Below are 13,207 nucleotides of genomic sequence, written 5' to 3' on the forward strand. Positions count from 1 at the left end.
CTACCATTCACAAGTTTGGGGTCAATAAGTTTTTTTCTTTCTGTTGTTAAAAGACTTTTATTCAGCATGGACACATTCAATTGATCAAAATTGACAATAATATAAATTTATTACAATAGCTTTTAATTTAAATGATGTTCTTTTGAATTCTATTCTTGAAAAAAAAATCTTGAAAAAATGTTGCATGGTTTCAAAATATGTTTTTTAACACTGATAATAATAATATGTTTCTTGAGCAGCAAATGAACATATTCGAATGATTTCTGAAGGATCATGTGACACTGAAGACTGGAGTGATGATTCATCTTTGCATCACAGCAATAATGACATTTTTTAAAACATGCAAATGGAAAACAATGGTTTTAAATGTAGTTATTAACAAGAGTACTGTTTTACTGTATTTCCAATCAAATAAATGCTTTTCAAAGATGACTGTTTAGCTCCTGCTAATTCACGCCTGAAAGCTAGGTGGCGCCGACCAACAATGCAATTCCACTGCTCAATATACAGCATTAAATTAGGATAAACAAGGTTCTACACCAGAAACAAACTATCTATAATGCTTACAAGAATAAGCTACATCACAAAATATCATTAGAAGTACAATTAGCATCAAGCTACACTTGAAAATGTATTTAATTATTAATGTACTTGCTTACCCACTTTAAACCATCATCGAGTGCTTGTAATAACTTCCGATTGTAATCTATAGTTGATTTTGATTAATAAGCTGACACATGCACACGTTTTTTTGTACGCTACACTGCTAAACTTTTTATAACGCTAAACTGCTAAACTTTATCATAAACATCCTTTATTGATATAAAAATACCATGAGCTGCATACAAAACACATACAGAAAATATATCGTCATAAACATATGCCTATTTGCTTTCATATTTAATGTGTAGAAAAAGAGTGAACATGCTTGGACTCATTACTCTTGCACATTTGGAAGAAAACGGACAGTGCTCTACAGATCACAAAATTCAGTGGACAATCAACAGAAATGTTATTCTTTATAAAGAACATGTGAGAATAAATCTGTTCTCAAATACCAATGATAAGAAGAACTCAGCATCCACTTTCTTCTCTTATCTGGGATACTCTTCTTCTGTGTTTGTTTACACTGGTTTTCAAAACAGCGTCACCACTCGACTTTTTTGCAACAGCAGCTGCTCCGGTCACGTGATTCTATCTCAACTCTTATTCGCTTTTTGCGATTCGTCAGACTGGTTAAAAAAAACATTTGCATTTTCGGTGCGCAATTGTTCACGGTCTATGTGGAAGCATCCATTGAAATCTTAAAATATTGTTTAGTCAAGTTTTAGTCAACTAAATGTCTGAGCATTTTAGTCTAGTTTTAGTCTATTAAACATTGTCACATTTTCGTCATGCTGTATACTAATAGTTAAACTGATAATTTCCCCCCCTCAAAATTATAATAGAAAAAAAAAATTGTCAACTGAGAAATTTATTTTAACATTTCAAGTGTAAAGACCCAAAACATTATAAGGAACCTTAAAAATGGCATAATATGGGCACTTTAACTGAGCAACTGCTGAAAAATTCTCACAAAATGCAGGTTTAGCCTGCCTACTGAAACAACAAATCCTAAAGATCAAACCAGTCACTGTCTGCTTATGATGCCAAAACATCAGCAGAAACATCTGGAATAAAAGACTTTCAGTGTAAGAGGGAGGCAGAGTTTCAGTAAATAAATCTTCATTTAAATAAATCTGACATCATATGAATTACAGCCTCCTTACACAACACATAAACAACAAACTTCACGTTTATCAGGACCAAATGTAATTTAAGATCTGAAGACTGCAGGAGAGCATCTTATGAATGTCAGGGAAAATGCTGCATATTTACATAATCAACTGATCACAGTGGTCAGTGGGCTGTCTGAACAAGTATTTCACTTGTCAACCTTGAAAAGTGTAAACTGTAAAACAGCAAAACCCTTTCTAAGAAGTTGCATGTTTGGATTAATCTCTTTTAAATCACCAGCGCTAAAGCATTTTTTCCCAGTGATGTATGTACATATGCAAATTGCCCCTGGAAAAAAGGGTTTTATATTTTAACATTTACAGTTTAACTGTTTAAAAATTGGCAACCAGCTAACTATCCCAACCAACTCCCAATTAATAGTCAAAACTCTAGATTTAACTTTGTCTCAAGACATGTACTGACCTGCAGCATTCATTCGGTTCTATGGCAAAAACCTTTGAACGGCAATAAACATGACATACTCCAAAATGAATGCTGCCCTTTACAGAGCAATAAGCTGAGAAAACCACAAAGAGTTCTGGATATGTTTGAAGTTTAACGTTCTTTCATTGGAAATGCTGGATGACACTACACAGTCCTTCTCAAAAGGAGGTGATGACAACCTTTTCTGTGTTAAAACAGCCTTCTATCCCTGTACTTTTGTCGCACAATATGCAATTTAAGGCCTGAACTGAATTTCAAAGTAGGCTTGGTGAATGAAAAGATTAAAAAAATGCTCAAGACATAAAAAAGGCAAAACAAAGTGAACATATAAAAGAGAGTACATTAGTAGGCTGAAGTCATCTTTGAAAACTGCAATAACTGGAAGACCAAACGAAGAAAAAAGAAAAAACGTGAACCGAGGGAACTAATAAAGGCTCCTAAGTTGGGGCCCACTGACATCTTACAGTTTACTGTGACCGTGTGTCATCTAGGATAGGAATAGGAAAGAATGGAGAAAATATGAGAAAGACTAATGCAGAAATATCTGAGCGAGGGAACGACAGTTCTGGACTGAATAAAGCAAGGTTATTCCTCTCATTCATATAGTCTGAGAAAACTTGTAAGCATAGATGCAACAGGTTTTTATATTGGCATTGTAGTCAAAAACAAATGACAAATGCTTTCTTGAAAATATTTCCTTTGGAAAGGTACTATATAAATAAAACATACAATTAATAAGTTAAATAGTACCTCACAACCCAAAAACTTAAAGTGACAGTGGCAAGAAGAATCTGTTGCATTAATTTGTCATGTATGATAATCAAAAAAACAGTTTGTTTTCTTTCAAACTTTACAGTTTGAAAACCCCTCATTTAACACTCATATGCTGAATCTGAACTGCCATCACCAGACATACGAAGCCGCTTGCATTGGTACTGGTATAGCAAGGCTGAAAAAAGACAGAAAGGGAGACTTTTGAGAACTTCACAACATCTTTAGAATCCAAATAAATCACGGACAATGAAAACATGGTGTGAAACTGTGTGTGTTTGAGTGTGTGTGTATGCATCTGTATACATGGCAATTCTGAGTTGCTTGCCAGTACTTTAGCGTTCCCATCCAATCAAATGTTTAGAGAAGCATTCCTTTTCATTGCATCCAAAGCTTCTCTCTAAGAGACTGGAAGGAAATGCACAAAGCACCAGAAAACAAACAAAGTATTCAAAAATGACAATCAAGCTCAGTCTCCTACACTCAAAACAGCCTGTGATAAATAACAGTGTCTCAAAAGCCATACTGATGAATGATTGGGAGTGACACAGTGAAGCATGTTCCCAATAAACACACATTCATTCTTTCGTTTGTTTTATTAATTTTTTTGCAAGACAGTAATGGCATACATATGACAAACTGTGCTTAAGATATAAAAATATGGAAAAGTTTATAGTTTGTTTATCAAGACTGCTTTTTATGTGCACAAAATGCCTTAAACTATCCTTAGAGGAGTCAACAAGTTTTGTGGCGAAACAATTATTTTCCCATTTTTACTGTCTTTTTTACAGTAAAGTGTCTGTAAGTTCAGGCATGCAGTCGTGCCTGCAGTGAAGAGCAGAAAGTGGCATGCAAACAGATCAAACTTTCAGTGAGTTAAAAACACTCATGTTTTTAACACAAATGGCACTCTCGTAAATTCTTGACAATTTGAAAAATTATTTTACATTTAGTAGCATCAAATTTAAGGGCAAAAGTCTTAAATTGTACAGGAAAGTCGTAATTGTGATATGGCATAATGTGACAATTAAACTTCAAAAGGCTATGGTCAATTGATTAAACATGAGCGCTGCATGTTTCAGGGTGCTTTCACACTAGCACTGGAATTTGGATTCGTGTGCGCACCCGCGAACAATACCCAAATCTGCTTAAAAACGGTTGGTCTGGGGGACGGTTCATGTGGACTCTGGTACGGTTCGCTGCTGATGTGAATGCAATCGTACCAAATCATGGAAGAGAACCGTTATTAATGACATATTTTTTTATGAAAATTGATGAAAAGACGCAAGTGCCGTTATGTACTGAGGCATAACGTTTAACAACGTAAATACATAAAAGTGCAGAGACTAATGTTATTCATTTGCCGCGTTCTCCTGTGCCGTCGTTACTAAGCAACGGGTTAAACAGCTGCTGGATTAATGACGCAAAAGATTTGGACAGTTTGGACCCATACAAAATAATATGAATGCAGTCCAGTGGGGGCAGGGGGAGGGGGAAGCAATCGAACTTGGGTTTGGACCAAGCAAGTGATCAAAGTGTGAAAGCACCCTCAAAGTCAACTGCTGCTTTGCTTTGTGTTCTGTGGTTATCAGGGAAAACACTTTATTCTGCCATTCCAAAAGCACCACCTACTGGCAGATAACCAATTATCATTTTCAATAAGCCCATCTGCTGTTTTTGTTATACATTTTTTATGTTACAAACACTCTAAATGTGAACTTTGACAAGAAGTTAAAGCATAATAAAAACGTAAACATTTCATTATTATATAAATTGATTTATGATAATTGATAAATTAACATAAAAACTGTTTATATTTTCAATTTGACTCCATTAAAAAATGGTTTAAAGGCTTAAATGTGAAGTTAATCATTTTATAAAACTTGTTTGTTTTTGTGAAAACCTGTATCTACAGTCATTTAAATTTTATTTGTGCAGGTCTTAAAAAGTCTTAAATTTGAGCTAAAAACTGCAGTATCCTGGTCTGACAAAAAAAAAAAATCTATATAATTGTCCAGACTTCGGCTGGTGAGGAGGATTCATTATTGGACCTCAAGTAATTTTAGTTGAAGACCCCTGCTGTAGAGGTTGATAAGGGTAATTTGTCAAATCCAGTCACATGGTTTACTGACATCTAAGCTTGTCCCATCTAGAAAATCAACCAACTATTACTTGGTATGCTCTGAACTGCGGGACCAGCTGTTATTTATTTTAGATCTGTTACGTGACACTAAGGCAAGTCTGATACCAGTGGGGTCAGATTAGAAATAATGACTGTATACGAAAAGTCAAAGTAAAGTCTGATTGCAGCATTAAGATGCCATTCAAGATTAAAAAGTCTCTGATTTGGGCAGTTAGCTATTTACTATAAACAGTCTACAAATCATTAATCTCCTAATAGTGTAACGGCAAGATATATCTAATTCCATGTGCCACAAAATATGTCTTATCTTATAATACAAAGCATAAAGTCCCTTAATTCAGAAAATCTTGAAATATTATAAGACTAATATTCTATGGGAATATTAAGTCTAAAAAGACCATGTAAGAACTGCAGATGAAAGTCTATCCCAGAACAGATGTCCAATTTGAAGAATCTACTGAAACAAAGTCTGGGATTTCGGCACCATTTAAGTGAATCCCTCCAAAATCCACATTTTTCTTTTGGGGACTGCAACCAAAATGTATTACTTATTGCCTCAAATTAATTACACATTTGAAACCATTGCAGACTTCCCTAACATTACTTTCCTAATGACTCTGGGAACTCCTCCAGAAAACCCCCTATAGTCAGTCAGTGTAATTCTGTGCTGAGCGATAGCCAGGTAAGATAACAGTAAATCTCTCTCTCAACTCACCCATGACAGCATAAAATTCCCTATAATTGTTTTAAAACTTAAAACTGAGAAAGCACTAAGCTGGGGAACAAAGGACACCTGATTGGATTGGATATTGATACTAAACAGAGGAGCCAGTCAAAAGAAATCAATAAGAAAATCTAAAACCCCACAAACCTGTCCGCATACAGCTGTAAGTTATTAACCTTGTCTGTCGTAGCAGATTTGCATGTGGATACTGCATACCATGACTCCCCCACTGACCTGCATGGATTAGCGCTCCACACTAGTAATGGGTTACTGGAAACGCAGAAGAAAATTGAAAGACAAGAAAGCACAGGGTGAAGTTCTGCATCTACCATTAAGCCAAAGCATACGACTTTATCTCTGAACAATGCAGATGATTGTGCGACCTTTACTTAATAGTTTTTATATTGCCACCCCCAACTAACACTCCTCCAAGAGAAAACAGGCCAGAAGTCAGGCGGTTTGTACAATCCGCAAGCTCACTCGACCGGCAGCAAGCCACCACCACACTAAAAATATCACACAAGCCATGTGAGGTATTCAGTCATTTGATTTTCTGTGGGTTTTAACCAATATTTGGGAGAAAAAGCTTCCAATATTTGTTTGAAGAACTACAATAGGAAGATGCATTTCAGTAGTTTATGGACATTTCTTTCCTGCATGAATAAAATATAGTCAATAACTGTCAGTGTAAAAGAAAGAAAAAATATATATTTGTGTAAGGAATCCTAAGAAATGATTACTAAATTTTACAGATTTGCTTCAAGATCATAAGTAAATAACAACACTTTACAAAAACGTTTTGTGAAAAAAAAAAAAAAAAAAAAATGTTAACCTTCGATATCATGAATGGACAACTTGATTATTTACACACCTTGAAATGTAAAACTGTATAAGTAATTTTATTCAAAATTAATGCACTATGAGTATTTTTCATCAACCCTTTCATGTTAGCCACAGCACTGACTAAAGCCCCTTTCACACTGCAATTTGGACACGGCATATTGCCGGAACATTGCCGGGTCGCCTTCTGTGTGAAAGCAACCACGTCCCGGGATTGATTCTGGAATTGAACACGGGTCGGGGACTTAGTAACATTGCCAGGTTCGACCTGGGATGAACGCTGTGTGAACAAAAGCCAGATCTAATGCCGTGTCGAAGTGATGACGCGCGTTATCGTGCGACTCTTTTACCGGCTGTTTTGAAGGAAGATCAATGCTCGCGACAAAAACATATGTGCAAACTGTAATGAAGCAGAGATCAGTTAATTCCTCACTTTCCGAGCTGACGCCGAGATCGTTTGCTTGCTTCAGTGAAAGTATAACGTGCCTAACGTTTTTGACTCATACATTACACATCACGCCCTGATGTCACGTGTCGTTATGGGACCTTTACGGGTTGTGTGTGAAAGCACGTAAATATCCCTGGTAATCACTGGCAGTGTGAAAGTGCAAAATCTAGCAACCCAGGAACAATTGTCGGAACACTTTACCCGTGTATTTGGCGGAATGGCAGTGTAAAAGGGGCTTAAGCAAATCTGGTGATCTATGAAATGTCACTTAAAAATCTTAATTTTACCAATGATCAAATACTAACAATAGATGCAGTTATGATTTAAATCCAACCCTTGGATTTGAATATGGAGTAGCTACAATATGATTTGACTTTAATCTAAGATCGAAAGGAACAGCTTTTTCAATGATTCCTTTTGATTGCAAAAAACTTTAACAACATAAACTGCCTTTTCCACATAAACCAATTGCAGACTTCACATCCAAATGCCAGTGCTTTGATATCAGCCATGAAAACTCTCTAAATAATGACTATGTCCCTTCAATGATGATTCACTGTTTTAAGAAACTGTACAGTACAATCAAGTTGAGATATACAAGGCCTAAACATGAAGAGAGAGCCATACAATCATTTTAGCCAACTTTAAAACAGATCTTTCCACTAGCCAGTGAAGCAGAAGTAGACTCACTTTCAGAGCCCCACACATTGAATCACACGCTAGTGCTTTGTGCCCCAAAAGACACCCAAACTGCACAATGACCACATTATTTAACCTTTGACACCCAAAGTTGCTAGGAAACATGAAGTGCCCTCAAACCAATGTGGTTTATCCAATATCATTCAGCTTTATCTCAAGCCGCTCTCGATTCAAGTGAAGCAAATGGAACTTGACCATTTTATGCTGGTCAGTGTAAATTTTAGCTGTAGACCTTCATGTACATCAACCAGTAAACCATAACTCATGTACCCCTGACACCAGGCATGGAAGGCAAAACATTTTAGAGGACCAACATGTGGTGCACTTCACATCAGGCTCGGGTTCCCTCCACATTGTTGGTAAGACTGTTGGACATAGACTAATCAAACTGGGATGGGGTAATCCTTGGTCATCGCCTCTTAATTCTGTCGTTAGCACAGAGAAGAGCAGCTGTTACGAGAGGGTTCTGGCACAGCGGCAATAAGAGTATTTATTTTTATGGGAGCACTCTGTTGTTTCAGGCCTTGAGCTTGGGTCTGGGATCTCTCCACAGTGATTTGATATAATGACATCCAACAGGAAACCTTAATTAGCCGATCAAAATATGAGATGCAGTTTATCCTGTTATGTATTGCCCTCTGGGTCTGAACAAGTTGGGTAAAGTATCACAAAATGAGCACATGTAATCAACTTAGCTTAAATATCCTACCGTGACAACAGGTCTCAGCACATCATGCAATAAACACAAATGTAGAATTGGAATATGGATGTGCAAAATTACACATTTTCATAGTCGACTGGTCAGTGAGTTGTCCGAGTGATGTCACTCTTAATGACAGGGCTTCCTTTAGACTAACTAACAGGCTTCTCACATATTTTGACATTAAGGTTGAATTTCAATAACTTTTCCAGTTATTTTATGATTATTGGATGAGGATTTAAAAAATCATTTGTTTTTAAATCACAGCAAGCAATGTTTTTCCCTGATAATTTGTTTTAGAGCTGAGCCAGAACTAGAACAATTTATATTCAACTCCTTAAGTCCATTTCATTATTTTTCTGACTTTTCTAGGTCTGGAAATCAAAATACTGAAATTCCCTGTGGAAGTACTGATTGTATAATTAGGTTGATTTAGGGTCACATCCACCAGACCTCGATCAGATGCATTTCTTAAGGGACACATTCTTTTTCAGCAGCAGTTGGACAGAGTTCAAAAGAAAGTCACATAATACGATACTTTTAACATGCATTTTTTACATTCAAGTTTAGCTATTATAATATCTGACAGATATTCATCAAAAATGTAGGCTAAATATCTATAAACTTTTATTGCACAAAACTACTTGAAGTCTGACAATAACTAGCTTAAAATAACAAGTTGCACTTTGATGGCTACAGATGTTCTGCTTTCAGAGGATGAATTTATAGATGCAACATCTCAGAGTTTCCCATGCTGACATTTTAATAGCACAATAAAACCAGCATGGCAAAATCCTCTCTGAGACATCTCTCTAAATTCATCCCCTGTAAATCTTTGCTGCTAAAAATAATAATGCTAAAGCAAAAACATGAATAAAAAATCTAGATACTCACTGAACCATCTTTAGAAACTATCTAACCAACGAAATAAAATAACAAAGGCAAACATTTACAAGCAAACAGATTCCAAATCAAATCTACTTTTCATAAAAATCCTGGAGTAGCTGCTCGACACAAGATCCACATGCAACAAAACTCAGCTAACACTCGCACACACAATAGCATGTTCAGACAGTGTGAAGCGAATGCTAAAAATAGCTGACCTGCATCTGTAATGCAACAGAAATAATCACCTCATGGCCCTAAATCTGGTGAAAGTCACCCATTCAAAGCAAGCTTTAAATTTGGGATTACATTCAAAAATAAAATGTACGAGGGCTGTAAAATCAGATGCCCAAATGAATAAAATGTCACTTCCACCAGTGGTGCGTAAAGGACAACTGACCTGTTATCATGAATCCTCTAGGGCAGTGAGAGATGAAGTGTTTTGGGTAATGTTTGTGGAGCCGGTAGTCTTTTTCGCTCCGTGACCGGGTGCGATCGGAGGCCCGGTCAGAGAATTCGGAACTGGGCCAGGCCCTGCGCAGAGTGGTGCTGTGTGTTTTTTTCATGATGAGCCTGGATAAAGACAGCGTGCCCGCACCAGCTCTGATATCACACCACCGCAATCACACTTCAGACATGGCAGGATACCATCTTAACAACCTCTCTCCTCTTCTGTCAGTCCGATGTAAGTGCATGCAATGAAATCCATGCACATGCAATCACAGATCCTCGGGTTGTAAAGCGGTTGCGGAATCCCTTTGGAATGGTTTTGGGTCCTCCTGGTCCTGAAGCCGTCAACTGCAGATGCATCCAGCAAAGCATCACCCTCCACACACCTAATCCTGGCTTCCGATTTCTGGCTGCAAGTGCAAACAGAGGCACACATGCACACTACTCTCACATGCTCGCTGAACGCAGCGGCATGTGGATGGAAGACGAGGAGGTGTGTGGGAGTGGAGGGAGGAAGGGTACGAGGGGACTCATGTGGAAGAGATGGAAGGAGGGGATTTTAGAGGGGTCGGAGTGGGCGGGGGGGTGCACGATTTTCACACCGTGAGAAGAACCCTAGATTCAGACAAAAGATCAATTCAGTTGGGCTTCTCTCCACTAGTGCAGAGCCGTCTAGACAAAGGAGACCCCAAAAAGCAAATTAGACTTTTAAGACCAGTAACCACAGTGGAGACAAAGTCTCAGGCGGTTGTCTTCATGTGCAGGGCAAGGGTCCTTCAAGCGTGCAGAAATGACAAGCGGGGGAAAAAAAGCGGATATGTGGGAAACACAAGATCCAAGTCCTCCCCCTTCTCTGATTCAAATCCAATTCTGGAAAGAACTCAAACTGTTTTGAGAAAAATAACATGTCACACAGAGACCCGCTTAGGCGCATTGGAAGACTTGGAGATTTATGACGCATTTAGAAGATAAACAATGCATTGCACGCTGAAGAACAATACTTCTGCTAGTCTTTCTTCAGGCTGTGTTGTCTGACTTGCCTCTCTTGCACTAAGCACTCGTAAACGTTCTCTTGCTGAGGCTGGCGCATGCAGCTCCTGCTTTTGCCTGTGTACACTGATGATTTGAGAAGCTGTCTGTCTTCAGACTTGTTGATCCAGTCAGGGTGCGCTTCTCGCCACAAAGAATCGGCAAGAGAAAGCCCTGAAGATTCTCACTTACTGGCAGTCCGCCCAGCCTATGGAAACCCTGTGCTTTATTTATATACGCTGCCTCGCAGGCTCCCCAGACAGTCAAAGAGTCGCAGTAAAGAGCGTGTGAGAAATGAGGATGAGGAGTCCCTTATCTGTAAGAGATGGATGACAAAAGAGTTGAGGCTTGCAGTGCCTCTTCCAAAAGGACTTATTTTCTCTCTCTTCTCTGCTTTTTTCACTGAAAATCCCTCTTTCCTCCAGGCAGAGTCATTCACAATTCCCACTCTCTCCCGTCAGTTGAAGTACCAGCTGCAAGAGAAATTCCTCTGGAATGCAATTAAAGAGATCCCTCCACGGCAGCACGAGCGGGAAAAACGGGGTTTGGGGAGCAGCGTGGAAAAGTGAATGGAGATCTCTTCCACCTTCCCTTTCTCTCTCTCGCTCTGTCACGCTGTCATCCCTCCCTCCCTACCTCTCCTCACAGGAACGCAATCACGCAGCTGTTTGAGAACACAGCCAATCACTCCATGGCAGCAGACAGAGAGAGAATGTGACAAGATTTCTCTCTTTCATGCACGGCATACACAAACTGCATTATTTAGTCAGGAGTTGCACAGGAGAATACGACAGTCACAAAGATACACACAAAAGACATAGTGATTAAATTTTACATGCTTAAAGCTATCAAAAAATATTATTATTATTACTGTTAAGGACGATGATGAAAAATGTGCTTATTTTCACCACAACAGCAAGCTTGAGATGAAATGAGGTAGTTGATGTGTGAAAAAAGTACATATCATTGGTGAACAGAAAATTATGAACATATATTTTATAATCCAGTGAAGCAACACTGTATCAGAAAAAAACGTACCTTCAAATTTTCACAAGTAAAGCCAAAGGTACACCTTTGAACTTGCTAAATCGCTAAAGGATGCTTATTGATAAGGTATTAAGGTGTACATTTGAGGGTACCGTCCCAAGACCAAGCTGTACATTTAAAGGTAACATAAAAAAAAATACAAATTCCGACAGTGTCCACTATTGCACATTGTTAGTGAACAAATTAAAATAGTATTATTTTCTGAAAAGTGCCCACAGTTGAGGAACCACCATAAAACTGCATTTATACAGGATATCCTGAAGACACTGTGTGCATGAAATGTTTTTCCATTTTGTCCAGTACAACAACAGTATAATTTTCAACAAACTGTATTTAACAAAGCTGCTCTGTCTCTCTCCCTCGTTCACCGCCACAGGGCAGATCATTAATCAGAGGGAGGACTCCCTCTCTGTCCGGCCAAATGAGCAGCGAAAAACTAATGTTTTTCCAATAAGCCACAGATCAAAGGTCACCCATCCATAATAAAGCAGACTTCCACCATCCTTCTCATTAATATCAACAATCTATGCCCACAGCTTGCATCGAACAAACTGGCATCAGTGTTTCCTGAATGGAAACAAAAGGACAAATGGAATGATTCAAAGAATGTAACAAATCATTTCTAACTATTTATGATGAACTAAATTATATCTTTTCAGCTTCCGAAATGGTTTGGTTGAGCACTGATTCGTTGCAGGCAGAGGGTGTTGTGTTACACAGCTTTTTAATGGAACACTATAGAGTCACGGAGAGCAGAAACCTGCTGTAGGTCAAATGCAGCCTTGGCTCCCTAGTACAGACTTTGCAGGAGTCTTGGCCAATGCAGTTTACAACTTTCCATGAGGTCTGGACAGTTTCGAAGAAGACAACGCATCCACTGTGGGTAGTTTTATCTAGTTGGATATAGAGTATAGTGTTAGCAACAGTAAGGTCATGGGTTTGATTCCCAAGAACAAATAAGCTGAATGCAATACAAGTCCCTTTGGATAAAGCCGCCAGCCAAACACATGAAAGTAAATGTACCTTTGAGACTGTCAGCATTCGCATTTAACATTCTCTGACCAATTGCAACACATCAACTGTTGTTTCCGACTCCACTGTCTAGACATCCTGGCATGACAGTTTCACTGGAAAACCCTCTGCTGTCGCTTCATGCCTTGCAAAACCTCAATGCTTCTTTCCTCCATGGCTCTCCAAGTCTGGTAATCTCTAGCCTGGGCCACGCTGCCAGTTCTCTCGGTCTGAGTTAAC

The 13,207-nt window shown here is 38.4% G+C and overlaps 1 protein-coding gene across 2 annotated transcripts in view; it reads right to left on the reverse strand.

The window, feature by feature from the left end:
- The window catches only part of LOC113057678 (storkhead-box protein 2-like), a 58,348-nt gene that overhangs the window by 24,377 nt on the left and 20,764 nt on the right, over window positions 1-13,207 (reverse strand). Inside the window, exon 1 of one of the 2 annotated variants that reach the window (XM_026225138.1) lies at window positions 9,831-11,497. The exons of the other annotated variant lie outside the window; for it this stretch is intronic. Coding sequence (XP_026080923.1) covers window positions 9,831-9,996 — 166 coding nt within the window. The 5' untranslated portion in view covers window positions 9,997-11,497. Of the gene's footprint in view, window positions 1-9,830; window positions 11,498-13,207 lie in introns of those variants that run through there. 2 annotated transcript variants of the gene reach the window in all.

This window comes from Carassius auratus, chromosome 39, assembly GCF_003368295.1.
Source record: "Carassius auratus strain Wakin chromosome 39, ASM336829v1, whole genome shotgun sequence".
Lineage (NCBI taxonomy): Eukaryota > Metazoa > Chordata > Actinopteri > Cypriniformes > Cyprinidae > Carassius > Carassius auratus.